An 18,217-nucleotide genomic window follows, 5' to 3' on the forward strand; every position below is an offset into this window, starting at 1 on the left:
CAAACCAGTAAATTATTGGGAAGACATTCTGACAATTACATATATTTTTAGAGAATCAGAATTAAAACTTGCTGAATTTCTTAGAAAGGAAGTTATCTGAAAATATTCCTAGATGCCACAACATAGAATAATTTCAGTCTCAATTTCAAGAGACTTTTTTCATGGCAGGACAGTAGAACTAATTCCATAGTAGCTTTTCAGCAAACTTGGAGCAATACAATCTTTTGCTGCTTTTATGGTCAGTGTTGATGTTTTATACCACTAGAGGGTACTCTTTAATAGGTTATCACAAAGATCTGTATAATATTTGACAGTGATTTAGTTTTTGTGGTTTTTATTTCACAAGCTATAAGAAGTCTATCAAGCAAATTTTGTTTTGCAAATTGTACGTTTCACTACACTGTTCTACAAACATTATTTATGCTCTTTGGTTTATAAAATGCAGTTTCAGGTAGCTTGGAATATACAAAACGAAATATGAAAACTTCTTTTAAAAAACTTTTTGTGCCTTTGAACATATTAATGTGTGCCTAGATAAAGTAATGTTATAAAGCACCATAAGTTACCACTTCTTCTGAGCCCTAATTCTAAGAATACGTGTGACTGTCCTTTGCCTGAACAAGGGGATGGACTAGATTGGTGTTTCTCAACCTTTTTGATACCAGAAACCAGCTTGCTGCCTTCCTAAACTGTGTTGGAGAAATCTGAGACTGGCAAGGAGGCTTCCATGTACCGGTGCTGCTCCACAGACCGGTTGTTGAGAAACTCTGGACTACATAACCTCTCGAGGTCTCTTCCAGCCCTACTGTTTCCATGATTCTTCCATTATTGTTAATGGAAGTTGTGCAGCTCTCTTTGCATAAAGAGAAAAGCTGTCTCAAAGCAGCTAGACAGGTGTTGCACTCAGTTTTTTGGGCCAGAGATTGTGATTTATAGCTGTACAACAGTTCATGCAGTGGGGCCCCGATCTAGCTGAGGCCTCTAGGTGATAATGAAATATATATATATATAACTTTTACAGCTTCAAATGTCTCTATCCTTGTACAAAGGATGCTACCTTAAAAAAAAATTCCCATTGCTCCTGTGATACTCAAAATATTTATCTAAGGCATAAAGCAATTTAAGTGACTTGTTTCAAAACAGTTGTTATAGACAAGATAAAATATTTATTGTAGGTATAATTTGACCTTTATTTTTTAATTTCAAGCCACTATTAAGTGATTAGGATGTTTCATAAATTAGATATGGTGAAGTTATTTAATTTTAATTTCAGGTAAATTGTTCCTGTCACTGTTCTCTTTCCAACCACTTATTTTAATACTACATTTTCAGAACTTGCTCAGTTCTCAGTCTACTTCTTAAAATACATTTTCAGTGAAATGGTAAATAAAAATCATGCTTGCTTGTTTATAATGACAAAAAATTGGCAAAGTGAACACCATATACTTTGTAACAGCATATACTTATATTTTCTTCCAGTTGGTCGAATTATGTTTCAGCTGTTCTCAGATGTATGTCCAAAGACTTGCAAAAACTTTCTTTGCTTATGTTCAGGTAAGTAATTTTTTCCCATTATTATCAATCATTTATTGTTAATTATCATTACAGATTTTTCTTAGTATTAGCAACAGCACCATAATTGGTTTGGTAGTGTGTAATGTGCAGAATACCATGAACAAAGAGCACAATTCCAGCCCCCAAAATTTAAGAATCTAAATGCATACCATACAGAGAACAAACAGGGGTGAGTGGATATTATAGCTGGTAGGTTTTGTGGAACAAGTATGTTTTTAGAAATTTCAAGGACATTCAGAATACTAGGATGGTAAGGGGGGATTGCAGGGGGGTTATTGCCTGGTGCTCGTTAGGGGAATAAAAGATTGTGAGGGTTTGGTACCAGAGAATGGATTGGGCACTATAGAAAGTTATGCATGGGTTTGACAGCTGAAAATGGAGATCAGAGCACTCGCAATGTAGCAATTACCCACATTTATGTTATGGTGGGGGTGGCAGCATAGATGAATTACTCATTTTCAGTAACTCATTGTTTAGTTGAGACTGCATATATTCCTGCTCCAGCTTTTAAGGGTTTAAAAGCTAACTTGAGTGGAGCAATTGACATAAGGCGTATTCTAAAATCTTATCCAACTGTGTGAAATAGAGATATTTTTTCACATACACTGCTATCTCGATATAACGCCACTCTATATAACACGAATTTGGATATAACGCGGTAAAGCAGTGCTCCTGGGGGGCGGGGCTGCACACTCCGGTGGATCAAAGCAAGTTCAATATAACACGGTTTCACCTATAATGCGGTAAGATTTTTTGGCTCCCAAGGACAGCATTATATTGAGGTAGAGGTGTATTTAAATACATAAACCTACTAAGAAGATTTTAAGACAGTGTTTTATCATTAACTATCAGGTATTTTCCTTGCTAACAGTATGCTTATCTATACGGCCTATTGGCTAAGTAAAGTGAGACCCTGGACTCAGCTCTGGGGCATGTTCTTCTGTGTATATGATGTGATGACTTTTGAACACCGCATCCAATCGATTCTAAAATTTCAGTGAATGTTGTAGGCATTAATGGGCAGAACTCTTGAGTTTGGTGAAAAGTGGAAAAGCCTGATTTCCACTAGTCAGGCCCACAGAATGCCCATATGGTGCTGCAGACAGAAATCTCTTTCACTCCCTGCTTCTTTTGTACACACATCACTGGCAGCAGCTTAATAGGCTGCTCTTTCTTGTTGGGTATACAGCTTGGCCTACATAAGCAGAACTGTCAGGATTTGTTGGGATTGTGTTTGTGATGGAGAACAAAGATTATTCAGTGGCAGCCAGGATGTTTGGGGTGGGAATGTATGTGAGAGTAAAAGGCAACATGGAGGTTACAAGTCTGGGTAGTGGGGACATGGGGGAGCATGAGGGGGTGAAAGTGTCAGGAACTGACTGTAATGACACTTAATTTCCTTTCTCTCCTCTTGGCCTAAGGGCGCAGGAAGGTGAATTTCCTCAGCCCTATAAAGTGCTTTGAGGTTCTCATGGGGTGGAGATCTACAAGGTTAAGGGTAGGGCATTGGGGTTCAGGGATAGAGACTGTGTTCCTGCCCCTCCCACCACCTGCCTGTTGCATACAGTTCTGCTGACTCCTTAGCAATGACATGGCCTGAAGGGTTGTGGTGCTGCACAGCAGATCAATTTTGAAATATTAGGGAATGTTCTAGGCATCAGTGGGCATAACCCTGTTGATTTTGACCAAAGTCAATGAAAGCCCAATTTCAACTGCTGTGAAAAGAAAATCAGGCCCAGTGTATCCATTTGGTGCTGCAGACAGAGGAATCTCTCTGGTGCCCCCTCCCAATGCATATACATATCACAGGAAAGCAGTGTCATATGCTGCTGTCTAATTGGGTGTGCAGCTTGTCCTACGTAAGCAGTAAAGTGTGCAATCCTCTAGCATTTTATCATCTCTTCTTCTGCTTTTCTGATTACTGTGCACTTAACTGCCCTTTTTTTTTAAACCAAGAAAAGTATTCATTTGGCCAACAGTGTAGAACTTTTCATTAACACAATTGGATTCAGTTGCCTTTCTTTTTTGTTTTGGATTTAAATAGACAGCTGATTAGTTAACTAGAGACATAGTGTCTTTTTGAAGACTTACTTGCTTCCATTAGGTAAATTCATTTCAGAGCATGGAGTTGACCCCTAACCATGCACACCTACTCTGTTGACCAGGTTTTTTCCCTCAGTGGGACATCTTTGCACACTAGGGAACACTTTGCTCAATAGGGAAACTCCAGCATTGTTGTTAATATTCGAGGTTAGCACTTCCTCCAGAAATGCCAGTTACCTAGAAGTGTTAAATGCCTTAGAGGAGGACCAAAATCACCTATCCAAAGGTGGTGGGGAAATTGGAACACGGCCTTTAATTTTAATATTTGTCCATTACTTTTCACACTTTTTTTTGCCTTTGGTAGGGCATGATTATACTCTAATCTTTTACAATAAACCATGGATTAGAATAGTTTTCCTCTGAGAAAATTGTTTTCTTCAAAAATACCCATCGCTGTTCCTGTTGGGTTCATTCTTCCAGCCTATGGCCCGGTGGGGAACCGATAACAGCTTTAAAACTTTAATTTTTTGAGCCATCCATAGTGATGCCCCATATATTTCTCCCTCCAGTTCCTGTTGTTGTTATTATTTTATTTATTTAAATCATCATCATCATCATGTTTACTATGGTAGTGCATTGGGGCTAACTGAGAATAGGGACCCATTATGCTAGACACTGTACAAAGAGAATAAGGGGCAGTCCCTCCCTCGAATATCTTATAGTGAGACCAAACAAGACAGACAAAGAGTAAGTGAAAACAGATAAAATATACAAGGAGAGTGAGCAATACAATGGCTACTATCATCATATTTGTCTGCAATTTTTTTGTTTGGTGTTTAAATTCTTTGGGATTATGTTAGGAGATTAGGGGGTTGGAGACCATGAGGAAGGCAGTTGGGAGGGAACTGGAGCAAACAGGGAATCTGCACATGAAGAGAATGTTCAGAAAGAACCGCAGAAAGCAGTTTGACATCAGTGTCCATGGGTCCCTGCTTTCTGAAGCTGCTGTTCAGGCTTCAGACTATAGCTGGATTCATCCTACAATTTCTTTCCCATGGGTCCTTGAGCCCCAAGAGGAGAGTTTTCCCTGCCCTGTTGTGGTTTTGCAGGGTGCTGGCAGGAGGCAGCATTTTACAGCAGGGGCCCAATGCAGCAGTACTTGCTTGAACTGCCTTCTGTAGCTGCTTTGCCTATCCTGCCTTTCTTCATTACAAAGGCAGTTCTGACCTCTCTGGAGATAGTTCCTGTCTGCAGCAGTGCTCATTGCTGCTGTCCTCCTGGGTCAGCCTCCTTAAAATACTCTTTTTGGTGCACTGTCTTTGCTGTGACCAGATGCTGTCTGCATTGTCATAGTATCTGGGGCTTCATCCCTTTTTCCTTATCTGTATGAGGCTGTCTTACATTTCCCGTTTTGATGGCTTCTCTTAAACTCCGAGTTTCCCAGAAAAAATATATCCCTGCTTAGGGGTTTGGGCAGTAATTTAACTTTTTTATTTTTTATGTTTCCTTTTACCAGGTGAAAAAGGAATTGGAAAAACAACTAGAAAAAAGCTGTGTTACAAAGGCTCTACTTTCCATCGTGTGGTTAAAAACTTCATGATTCAGGGTGGAGACTTCAGTGAAGGTAAAACAGAAATTTTTTTCTCTGTGCTAAGAGATTTAATTGCAGTTCTAATTTACAAAGTTAAAATTACTGCCAGAAAATTCCTTAAATGTGCTTATACTTTGTAGATATTAAAGCCAAATATTACATTATTTTTCATTCTTGTATATTATAATTAAGATTGCATTTAGAATTGCATTGCGGAGTCTTTGGAATACCATAAGAATCCCCTTAGGTATTTTTTGATACTGAGGTTCTAAAATGTTCTTGTTAGATGTTAAAAATATATAGTTTTAAAACACAGATTTCCTTGCCTGAGTTGCTAACACTATCTTTTGTTGTTTGAAGAAAACACCTTAAGTCTAATTTACTTTAAATCTTTTCCTTGTTGCATTTTACACAGTGTGGGCAATGCTAGTAATATTAACTCTGATTCTTTTGTGCTGGTACAATACTGCATTAAAGGGATGTAACTATGTGAATAAGTACAATGGTGATGAGTGCATTGAAAATACTTATTGGATGAGCCTCCAAATGCAAATTCAAAGCGTCAAGGACTTGTTCTGCTTCTTTTCCCCCAATATACACAGAACTTAGTGTCCCTCCCTCAGCCCTTCCCTAAAATGTTTGCCCTCCCCAAAGTGGATTTTTCTTTACCGCTGCACTCTTACTGGCCTTGCAGATTGAACTCTCTCAACTGGTAAAAGGCTGCCTCTGCAGGTACGTTGTACCAACAAAGAAGCTAGGGGACAGATATAGGGTGGGGTTGCTTTGAAAGAACTGGTAGCAACTTTTTCACTTCTATGGCATCTGAGCCACAGCTGGATTTCTGTGGGCATGGAAAGCTGTCAACCTTGTTTGTTAGCTCTCTTCTCTGATACCTGCTGCTACTTTTTCCTGTTTCCTCCTGATTGCAGATCAATATGTGCTAAGGGAGAGGAGTAGCCTTTGGAGCAGTGGTGTGCAACCTGCGGCCCACGGGCCGCACGCGGCCCAGCAGGGTAATCCGCTGGCGGGCCGCGAGACAGTTTTACATTGACCATCCGCAGGCATGGCCACTGGGAGCTGCAGGCGGCCATGTCCGTGGTGGTCAGTGTAAACAAACTGTCTCGCAGCCCACCAGCGGATAACCCTGACAGGCCACACGTTGCCCACCACTGCTTTGGAGCTTCACTTGAGTTTTTCCAGTTCCCTCCTTCCCCAGGGCAAGCTTTACTGGACTGTGAACTACATCACTGCTGCAAAGGTCTGAGCTGCAGACTCCATAGGGGCATATTTAAAGCCAAACAAAAATATTTCATGAAATTAAAAGAAACTTTTCATGTTAGACTTTAGAAAACTTTTGTACAAAATCTAAATGTTGGATATTTGATACTTGAGTGTATCCCTTTAGTTCATATTATTTACAAATAGTACCTTTTGAAAATAATTTGTCACTTACTATTCTAAAATTGTTTGTTTATAAAGCAAACTTAAAATCTTCTGATAAGGTTTAATGCATGCTTTTACTACATAGGTAATGGAAAAGGAGGTGAATCTATTTATGGTGGATATTTTAAAGGTAAGGGCTAATATGTCTTTATGGTCTTTTGCTTCATTTCTGAGATAAAAGAAGTTTTGATTCCCAAGATATTTAATGTGGAAAGGTCTACTTATAGGTCACCTTTTGCATGAAACTAATGTTGCATGACAGTTATTTTTATATGCATGGATTTCAGATACATTTATTGAGATATTTAATGTTAACTGACAAAATTAATTAAGGCTAACTTTACTGGTTAAACATGACTTTCAGCATGGAGGTTAGGCAACTTTATTCATGAAAACTCCTATCTTCCTGCCTAAAACTGTCAACATATTCTTTTGTTTATAGAGAATGTGGTCTTTTGCAAAATGAAAAGGTAAGAGACACAAGCTCAGTAACACAAATTCAAACTCTGTTCCCTTGCACCCTCCCTAGTAAATATGTGGACAACTGATAATGTATCAGTTTGTGGATGGATATCTGTATTGCTTGGAGACATGGAGAATTCTGTATCTAACTTTTTTGAGGGAAAATTAATTATTTGGAGAATAAATACTTGGAATTATTCCCAGTTCAAAATAGTTCTTGTTTCTTTAAAAATACTGTCCATTTTTTCCCTCTGAGGTTTGTATATTTACTGTTGGTTTCTAAAAATATGTGGCTGTATTTATACTCCGTGCAAGTTATTTATTTGCTTGCATAGAGTAGATAAATGTACACCATTCACCTTCTTTCTAAAGCTTTTTTGGAAAGAGAGAGGTCTGAGAGTTTGTAATGGTAATCAGTGCTTTTAGGAGGCAAGGTACAGTATAATTTTTAAATGTAAAAAATGGGAAATTATTGTGCTATTCCAGTCTTGACACAAGCCTGTACATAAGCTGTTGGGTGTTTCATGTATTGTGTGCTGTGAGCAATTCTTTGTAGTTAGGTGCATGCTGTGAAGTTTCTTTACTATGTTATAAGGAAGCATAGTTAGATGTCAGAATATTACAGCTGTAAATCATAAGCAGCTATATGAACAGATCCCTACTTTAAAAATTCAGCTCTTGTTTCTAAAGAATACACTTGGATTGGTAAGTGCTAAAAATCTGGTACTGTATATTTGTCTGCACTTTTAAACATTAATGATACAGCCTTTAGTCTAATATGATTTTGTCTGTGGTAAATTAGTTGTGTACTTATTTCATTTTGCTGATTGAAAATATTTTAACTGCACAACTATGGATCCCTCTTTACTTAGTTCATAGGATTAAATAATACATTCTTATTTTTCAACCTCTAATCTGTCTTTTACAGTTGGGTTGAAGAGGAGGACGTGTTTTACTCCTCTCATGCAAGTGTCACTATTAAATTAATTTCCTTTTGGATTTTGAAACTTCAAGTTTGGGTTCCGTAGATTGATGTAGTGCACTAGTTAACACCCTGGCAGGGAAAAAGTTGTTTACTGTGTCTTCCTACCTAAGTTATACTCAACATGATGTGTAAATGATAGCATTGACTATGTTCAGCCATGTTTTAGGATGGGAGAGGGAGAGTCTGTTATTAAAGTGGCTTGCTTTCAGGCGACATTGTTGGGTTTAAGTTGTTGGAAGCGTATGATGAATTCAAGTTGTTTTGAAGATAATAACAAAACATTTTAAAGACATTTATTCTTAACAATATGTTTCAGATTGTTTCTAAAGCAGTTGTGACTTTATTTAAAAAAAAAGAAAAGAAAAAAGAAAATTCCTGTGTTCTTTACTTGGTATTTGACTTAACAAATATAAATCTGTCTCCGCCCTTAATTTTTGAGAGATTTTGCATAGATTTCTTTTTTTTTTTAAGTGTTCAAGTTTCCTTAGTGAGCAGAAGAAGAATTTCTGGTTGTACTGTCCATGTGCTGCTAAGAAAATTATACTTGTATTCATTTATGGGGGAAACTAACATGTTGTTTTTTTTCTTCAAACAGATGAAAACTTTGTTCTCAAACATGACAGAGCATTCCTTTTGTCAATGGCAAATCGAGGCAAACATACCAATGGTTCCCAATTTTTCATGTGAGTAGATGTAATTTGAGAGCTGAGCTTTTCTTAAACAGAGAAGCGCTGTTCATGAGAAAGATGGTATTGCTAAATTAAATATATATGGATGTTTGACTAGAATCCAGTGGGTACCTGCTGTCTCTGAGCTATTGTAATTAGGAACATTAAATACAATAGTCTCAATTTATTTGTGTTTTCCTGGAGCACAAGAATTGATCATATATGAATGTTACTTGTTTATCGCTTCTTTTTTCTAAAATAACATTGGCCTAGGCTTTTGTGTTCATTGGTGTCCCTGGGGTAGATTGTTTTTTGCTTTGTGTTCTTCAATATCAGGCACATGAAATAAATTATAATTGAGCATCTGTAGACTCCAAACTTCAAAATTTTATGTGGAAAAGGACAAGATGTCTAATATATAGACAGTTTAAGTGTCAACAGTTGCACGTGTTTTCAAAATGTGGTCTGTTTTTGTGGGGTATTCTTACTTACTATTCAAGTCTATCCCTGAAGTGCCTTCCTTCTCTGTTGCTGCATAGTACTGTACATATCTGTGTACAAATGGCTTTTCTGCCAACACTGGTTAAACTGGATTTAAATTAAGGGTGTTTGTTGAAGGAACTGTAGAAGAGCCCTTCTCATACAGTTCTTATTTCTGTTATAAAACACTCCAGTTTATAAGCATATTTCTGTTACAATATGCAAGTTACTTGACTAAAGTACAGCTCTAACAGGAATAACTGTTCTGTACTGAAAGAAATAACTCACGTTTTGGCTGACATCAAATTTTAGGCTCACTAATGTCTCTCTTTAAAATTTACTAATGTTTGACTATGCATCTACTTCACTATCTTTTAAAAATTGTCCTCTGTTCTAACATTTCACAGTGCATATCTGAAAAAGATCTGGTTTCTAACTTTTGGGTTTATGTTGGGGAGAAGGCTTTCATTGTGAAGTATCTTTCCATTGTTATTCTTCAGAAATTAAATAATAATATAGTTTGTTACATTAAAACTTTGTTTACTTTGCCATCTTTCTTGATGGATAAGAATGAATGGCGCTTCACTGTCTGCAATAAAGGGAGTAAATTGTCCAAAAGGATGCTCATTTTCTTTGCCTGAAAAGAGGTCTTCAGCGTAATCCAATAAGGTTCAGATAAGAGACATTTTTAGGTCACTTCCTAAAGAATGTCCTAAAAATGGAAAACAAATAGAAGCACAAGAGGCAATCTTTGGAAATTGATTTACTTCTGATTTGACACTCAGAAACCCTCTGCTCCCCAAAAAGCTGAAGGTTTGTGGTGCCACCTGCTGTTATCTCTGTCAGTTTGGCTGGAAGACGGCTGTGTATTACTGAGTACAGTACACTTTATACGTTAAGCTGTGTGTATATATAACACATGTTACATATATATAAAATTACATAACTTATAAATAAGTATTTAAAACAGATTAGTTCACTATGATCTTTTAAGTGTAATATATAGTGACTTGCTTTTTGATTCTCAAGTCATAATTTTCCATTTTTGAGTTTATCTGAACTGTAAACTTGAAAATTTAATGAGCTACATCAATCAAGAAGCTACCATCTGAGGGCTCTAAAGTTTCTTTTATCTTTCCCATATTATATTTAGATATGTGTATCCAAATTTTTTAAATAGACAAGCTGAGTGTGTGGTGTGTTTAGGTTAATTTTTTTTAAATAAAAAAGAACATTAAGGTAACATTAAATACAAAATTTAAATTATTTGATTTAATCACGGAAAGATAAATATTGAAATAAACATTTCTATTATACTTTTCAAACATGAAATGTTTTTAAAAGCACGTGTATTTTAAAAACTGCATTAATTGATACCACTTCTGTTTATCTCTCAAAGAAAAAGTTTTACAAGTTAAGCATGAATCCCGCAACTGATAGCTCACAGGGCGGGACTGCTGCAACCATACAAGTTACATTGAAATGCTGCAGAGGTGCAGCAGTATGGCTATGCATGATCAGTTCCAGAGGTGGGGTCTTCTTTAGTAATTTGATTTGTGGTTGGGCAAGGATGGGTCATGAGAGACCACAAAATACAACCATGGCTTTCTTTTCATGCAGACTTTCCTTTATGGGTATAAATTCACAAATCATAGCAACTGCTCATAAGAGAGCTTCTAATATGCACAGTTTCAGGTTTAGATTGCTCTTAAAAATAATTGTTTCCAGATTTCACTCCCAATGATTTCATCGTTTAAAAGGTAAAAATGTAATATATGAAAGTAGTAGTTCTTACTCAACGAAGTTACCTCTACTTACAATATTCCTCCAAGCTGAATGCCATTAAGTTTGTATAACCTGATTTACCCTCATTAAAGTATACAGTTCTTGAAACCCAAAATAGTCCTTTCCTGGCCCTCATCCTTTAAGCTGTTTGAGAGGCAAAATTAATATAATCTTAATATTTCATATTAAATAGAATGTTCATTTAAAAATATATAATTCTATTTATATAGCTAAAAAGATTATTGGGTAGGTTTTAAAGGACATTTTCAGACTTGAAATAAAACACAGTCATAGCTTTTTGAAATGGTACATCCAATTTGTTGGATTTATAGAAGGAGTTATGTCAACTCTTCCTTAATTTTGTTTTCAGTCCTGCACATACAGGATTTGTGCATGATTGGATAGCATATTCTGATATTGCACATATTTGTATTGGTGTCAAGAGCTTTATATTTGTCCACAGGGTGGATTTGATTTATTTAAATCATAATTTAAATCACTAGTCAGGAAGACTCGATTTAATCATGGTTTTCTACATAAAAGTGCACTCTTGTTGGTTGTTATAACCTTAATACATAGTCTTCACAACTCAGCGATAGAAGCAGGTTTCATTTTTAGAAGGTACACACTATACCAGTGGTTCTCAAACTTTTGTACTGGTGACCCCTTTCACATAGCAAGCCTCTGAGTGTGGACCCCCTCCCCCCCGTATAAATTAAAAACATGTTTTTATATATTTAATACCATTATAAATGCTAGAGGCAAAGCGGGGCTTGAGGTGGAATCTGACAGCTCGTGACCCCCCCACCCCAATGTAATAACCTCGCGACCCCCTGAGGGGTCCTGACCCCCCAGTTCGAGAACCCCTGCACTATAAATTTTTAAACAGTGATTTATTTTGAAAACTTTTCAGATTAGTTTTACAGCTATATCAGAAAATGAATGATTGGTTATTTCATTTACCAAGCAGATATTTATGAAGTCATTGGGAGGTGAACTATCTCCAATTCAACAGGTTAATCATTAATATTTGGAGGATTTTCTTGTCATGCTGTATTAGGAGGAGAACATCACCAGACAGACACTTGAATTGTTTTATTTAACTAAAACAACAACGTTAAGTATTCTGGACTTTTTTCTTCAACAGCAAACATATAATATTTTAACAAAACAAGTATATGTCCCTCGCTTCTCACATTTATCTCCAGACCTTTTTTCCTTGTACCGATCTATTCTGCTCCCAACAATCTTCTATTCATTTAACTTTTTGAAACTTTGCACTTTTAGAGAGAGGTAAGGGATTGACTCTATGTACACAAATTTGCAGAGTTGAGGTCTGTTATTTCTCACCTCTATATATTATTTATTTATTTTAAAACATTTTTACTGTTAACAAGCATGTTACCTCTGGAGACACAAATAGACAGTTTGAGAACTGCAAAACTAAGCATCTCTGACGGTATCTTCTAGACTCAGCACTGAGTCCCATTGGGTAAATAGAAAGATTAACCTAAATAATCTATGCAGAAGCCTGTGGAGCCACATAATATTGGGTTCCTAATCCATGAACTGTTGGAACTCATTTACAAAACTCTTCTTAAACATTACATGAATATATTGTCTCATACTATAGAATTAGAATTTATAATCCCTATTCCATGAGGAGATATCTTTGAGCTATAATGTATCTTAATTAAAACTAGCTTTAGATAGGTTTTTTCCTCAAAAAGTATTTTATAAAAAAAATTCCGATTTAAATTTAAAAAAATTATTTTTATTTTTAATTTTTATCCACCCTGTTTCTCCATACAAACTGAGGCCCAGTCTGGCAAGTGTTTATGCATTTGCTGAACTCTAAAACCATGGATTAGTTCTTGGAATTAAGCATAAGTGTTTGCAGGACTGAAGCCTAAGTAGAAATAAAGGATTGCACAACTTTAAAGACATGGTTGTTCAAAATGACTTATTTGTTGGCCTCATTTTAAGAGGGCCTTTCCTCTTATCAGGCATTAGTGCTGTTTGGTATAACTGTGGACTTTTCAATATCCTATTAGGCTGTGAATATTCTCTTGGCTTGTAGACTGGATTAATGCACAGTTGCTACTGTCTAGCATGATGCTCCATCAAATGCCCAATGAAAAACAAATTAAGTTTAAATTATTACATTGTGAGTTACTTGAAATTGATTATACTGGACACCAATGCTCTGATGTTATAAGCAGAGAATTTTACTTATTTCAGACCACTTCAGTTGCAGTTCATTGATAGGAATGTCATGGGTGTGAATGAGTAGGGCAGAGGAACTGGTCTTTTATCAAGCACTGGTAGAGAAGTTTAAATGGAAAAGACTGAAGAAATAGGTTAGGGGGAAAAATTAAGGATCAATTTGAGAGAAGAACAAACAAGGCAAAAAAAAAACCTTTAGTAGAGAATAAGACATGGTCACAGAAACGTAATGAAGTGTGCTCTGTGTCACAAGTGGTACATAAAAGGTTTTTATTGTTAGACTATTTTCTGCCATTTAACTTTTGTAGGAGTTATTCTGTTCACCAGTGTTATTGAAGCACATTATTGATTAATTAAGTAGATGTTCAAGAAGTCTACTTTCTATACCATTTGATTTTAAATATTCAAGGTTTTACTCCTAATATTTCATGAGAATATGCTTCAGGTTCTTAGATTTGGCTGTTACATGTTGAAAACAAATTATAAAGCAATAGTGTAAAGCTAAAAATTACCCATTGATATTTTTCTCATAAAGGACCACTTCAATTTTTTATATTAACCACTTTCAGATAATTCAAAGTTCTCGGAGAACACCCTTTAAATATAGTGTATATACTCTATCATAAGCCGGTTCATTTATAAGCCGACCCCCCAAGATGGATAAGTAAAAATGGAAAATTTTTATGACCTGTTCATTAGCTGACCCTGTAATTCAGGGGTCAGCAAACTTTGGCTTCTGGGCCATGAGGATAAGCCGCTGGCGGGCCGAGATGGTTTGTTTACCTCGAGCGTCCGCAGGCACAAAGGTGAACCTAAGTAAACAAAGTGTCCCAGTGTGCCAGCTGCTTACCCTGATGGGCCAGGACAGCAACTGGCGGGGAAATTTTTTGGGAGGGGAGAAGATGGTGGTCAGGGAAGTATCCCCTGTGACCACCACCATATGACCCCACCCCTAGCCTGGGACCCCCACACTCTCCCCATCCCATCCCTTCCCACCTTATCTGGGGAAGGCCAGGGGAGGAGGTCTCTGGCCTGGTTGGAGCTGCTCCGGCAAGCTGTGCAGCTGTGCTCCGGTGGGCCAGGCTGGGCAGCACGGCCGCAGCGTGTTCCAGTGGGCTGGGCCGGGTGGCATGGCTGCAGCGTGCTTCAGCGCCCGGGCAGCGCGGCCACAGCCTGCTCTTGGGGGGCAGGGCCAAGCGGCATGGCTGCAGTCTGCCAGCCCCAGGGCTGCAGCTGCTTCGGAGGCTCGGGGGAGAGCAGCGTGGCCAGAAGCGGAGAGACTCTGGCCCTGCTTCTTCCCTTCTGGCTGTGCTGCCTCTCCTTGCTCCCTCTCTTGGGGGGAGGGGCTGTGTCCCACCTCTCCCTCTCTATACCCGTTCATAAGCCCGACCCCCTTCTCCAGTGCTTCCCTTTTTTACTAAAAAAATTTGGCTTATGAAAAAAAAAGTCAGTATGTCCTGACTTTTTTAAAACCTTGAAAAATGAACAAAAACCATTTTCCTGATCCCATGCTGATATTCAGAAGTGTTTTTTGGATGGGACAGAAATCAATACTGGATATACTAGGTTTACCTTTCTTTCTCCTCACTGCCCAGTGCCTGCTCAGTTTTAGCTTTGCTGTTACTGTTACTCGTAAATATCTTCTTGCAACGTCTGGGGAAGAACATGTGTGAGTCATCCTAGAGTGGTGCATGAGCATAATATGATAATAATTATACTAGTAATACATGAGACTACAAGTGTAACTGACCATCAACAAAACAGTGAAACCGAGTAAATACAAAATGTTATGACATTCACAACGGCTCTGATCCTGCAAACACTTGTTGGCAGCATTACTTTTCACACACACACACTGTTAGGAGGAGAGGCGGGAGTTCAAGAATCCAAAGACAGACCTCATTGATTTCAGTGGGACTACTTGTAATAGTAAGATAAGCACATGTATTTGATTGCAGGATCAGGCCCAAAGTAAAAAAACAACAACCCCAAACTGAAAAGCTAGAAACCACATTTTCTCTTCAATAATAGGTACACCTTTTTCATATTGTGATCTTGTCAGTATTTCTTTAAACTAACTAGTTAGCCTGCGGAGAATTCAAGTGATTTTTTTTTCCAAAGCTCCTTGAAGATGTGTGAAAAGTCCTAAATATTTTTCCCCATTATTTTGAGTGTTTGGAATTTTTGCATTTATATCTTAAGAGCTAGTTTATGAAGTTTTGAAGCCATTCATTTCTGCACTAAACAGCATTTGAGGAAAAAAATCTTACTTAGTATCGGTTTAATGCTGTGCTCCACAGGAATTACATGTCTACTTTTTCATGCTGATAAATTAATTCCTGGTAGAATTTTGACATTTCAGAAAGTAACATTTCTGAAGCGCAGTGCCATGTTTTGTGACAAAAATAGAGTAAACATCTTTGAACTCCTGAGTGAAGAAGAAAACTCATTTTGAGGGTTGAACTATCTGATGACTGTTACAGCCACTTCTGTATATTACCAATGACTAATATACAGTCATATACGCTTTTCGATTAAGGTCTTAGAATGTGAGTATCCCAAATAACATTCAGAATTTTTCCATTATTACTACTTTGAAGTAAAATTTTCTATTTAATTTTATTTGTACTATTTACAGTAATATATTAAACTACTAAATAGATCAAAAGGGATTCAGTATTTCAGTGTTTTTCACCACAGTGCTTCAAAATGCTTATATGTGCTTTATTTTAACACATGAATAATCCCATTGACTTGCATGACTCACATGAGTAAAGTTAAGCACATATTTAAGCACTGCAGGATCATAGCCTTTGTGTGTAAAGGCAGAGTAAAAAAAAAAAACCCTGCTCTTTGTTTAGTTGTTAATTTGGAGATTAATTTAACTAAGCAATATTTAGCTGTTCAATATATCTTCTTTATTTCAAATAGGTTAATTATATTACTGAAATAATGCTGCAGTTTTAGAAGTATGTCAAAACAAAAATGTAAAGTCATACGGTAAAAATACTTCCTCTGTTTGCTTGATCTCCTTGTTAGATTTCTAGTTAAATGATTGCGCTCCCATGCTTTTTAGTGATAGTGTCTATTTTCCCATTTTAAAGGAAACTTATTAACATGAGAGAAGTCTTAGCCAGTTGCTGGAACTTGTAAAAGTGTGGATTTACAGATTTCTAACATTTTACTGGTAAATCGGTTGTTTTCAGTATCTTATTTATATAAGAAATGTAGTAGTATGGCATCTTATAAAGTATAGAATTAGGACTTGCTTCAGTAAACCACTTAAACACCTGTGTAACTAAGCATCTGAGTAGTCCCATTGAAATCACTTACTCATTTGCTAAATTATGCTTGTTTTCAAGTGCTTTGCTGGACTGAGGATTTAATAAGTGTATGAGTGGATTCCATTTTCACAGCGGTTTGTCTTTGTAATTCAGTGCTCAAGCAGGGCATTTCTTTAGTGTTTAAAAACAAAACTTGTTCTAGCTTTCCAAATACCTGTTTGTTCTATAGAAAATTTAGAGCCCTCTATTTTTAAAGCATCCTTGTTTTGCATACACTCTGAAAATATTAATTTTAAATTTGTATTTTAATAAAACAGACTCCATTTTGTTTGAAAATGTATTACAATTTATTTCTTGCCATTTTTGTGTAAAATTTACAGAAACAGTGTTACATCGTGCGCTCCAAAGGTAATGTCTCATTCCTCTAAGGCTCTGTCCTTTTTTTCTTTTCTTCTCTTCTTGTTTTTCTCGTTCTTTCTTGTCTTTTTCTGATCATGTTATTATGTGCATTGAATCCTGTGTTAGTGCTGAAGTCCTTTTAAGAATACAAATAAACTTGCTTTATCAGAAGGATTCTCTTCTGTGCGGCAATAATATTTTTAATCAATTTACTAGTTATCTTCACTGACTATGGTTACTTTTTTTCTGTAAATATTAACTTGGATAACACTGTCTCTTATATGGCAGTTTTTGAAGTTTGTTTAATTGTTAGTAAAAATGAAGTTAAGTAGAAATACAGTTCTCTATGTGAAATTAAATGTTTCTTGAGAAATGAATTCTGTTCACAGCTGTGGATAGACAGAGCCTACTGCTTGTCTTGAAAAGTGATAGTGCAAGAAATTAGACAGATGAAATTTCAGAGTATTCTTCCTATGGAAATATTAGATGACTTAAAAAAATTAACTGAAATATAATAAATCTAATTTTAAGTAGTCTTGTGAGGAGATATTCAACAGCACAATGAACAGTTAGGCACCCAGATTCCATTAAAGGGCCTATGTGGTGTTCACCTAACTTCCATTTGTGCATTTGAAAATCTCCCCCTTGACTTTTTCTTGTTTTCATTTCATGAGCAAGCAAATGAGGAAAACCATTTATCCATTTTGGCAGACTCAAACTGCCAGTGAAATAAGGGAGGGAAACCTAGATGGGTTTTGCCACAATGGCGCCCCTTTTCTTTAATCCAAGCCCCAGTTCAACAAAGTACCTGAGCCCATCTTAGTGCTTTGCCAAATCGGGATTGAAGTCTTTCTTGTCACTTGCATATTATTTTCTTGATTTCTAAAAACTAAAAGTATACATTTCAGTGCTGATTTCACTAAAGTAACCGCTTGTTTCAATTTCAATCTTTTAGAACAGTTTTATAATTAGACCTGGTTAAAATAAAATATTTACTTGGATATAGATTGTTAATATAATTAATTTTTTTTTGTTTATCAAACTACAATGGCCATAAGAAATTGCTTATCCGTAGTAATATATTTCATCAAGAAAGTAAGATAGATTTATTTTATGAACGAACAGAAGGGACATGCAACACGGTAAAAGAAATTAAATGTCTTCCATGTAAGCAGCTCTTGTCTTGGAGTCGCACTAGAATGGTTTCCTGCACTATGTAATGTGGGGAAGGAGGGGAGTGGTGGTGTTTGGACATGAATAAAGATGAAGCATGAAT

General features: G+C 36.6%; 1 protein-coding gene across 1 annotated transcript in view; it reads left to right on the forward strand.

Annotated features, from left to right (window-relative positions):
* Window positions 1-18,217, forward strand: part of NKTR (natural killer cell triggering receptor) — a 70,841-nt gene that overhangs the window by 17,124 nt on the left and 35,500 nt on the right. The window contains exons 3-6 of the mRNA XM_045004943.1: window positions 1,480-1,554; window positions 5,135-5,242; window positions 6,738-6,782; window positions 8,695-8,782. Coding sequence (XP_044860878.1) covers window positions 1,480-1,554; window positions 5,135-5,242; window positions 6,738-6,782; window positions 8,695-8,782 — 316 coding nt within the window. The remainder of the gene's footprint in view (window positions 1-1,479; window positions 1,555-5,134; window positions 5,243-6,737; window positions 6,783-8,694; window positions 8,783-18,217) is intronic.

Source organism: Mauremys mutica, chromosome 2 (assembly GCF_020497125.1).
Source record: "Mauremys mutica isolate MM-2020 ecotype Southern chromosome 2, ASM2049712v1, whole genome shotgun sequence".
In the NCBI taxonomy this organism is placed as follows: domain Eukaryota; kingdom Metazoa; phylum Chordata; order Testudines; family Geoemydidae; genus Mauremys; species Mauremys mutica.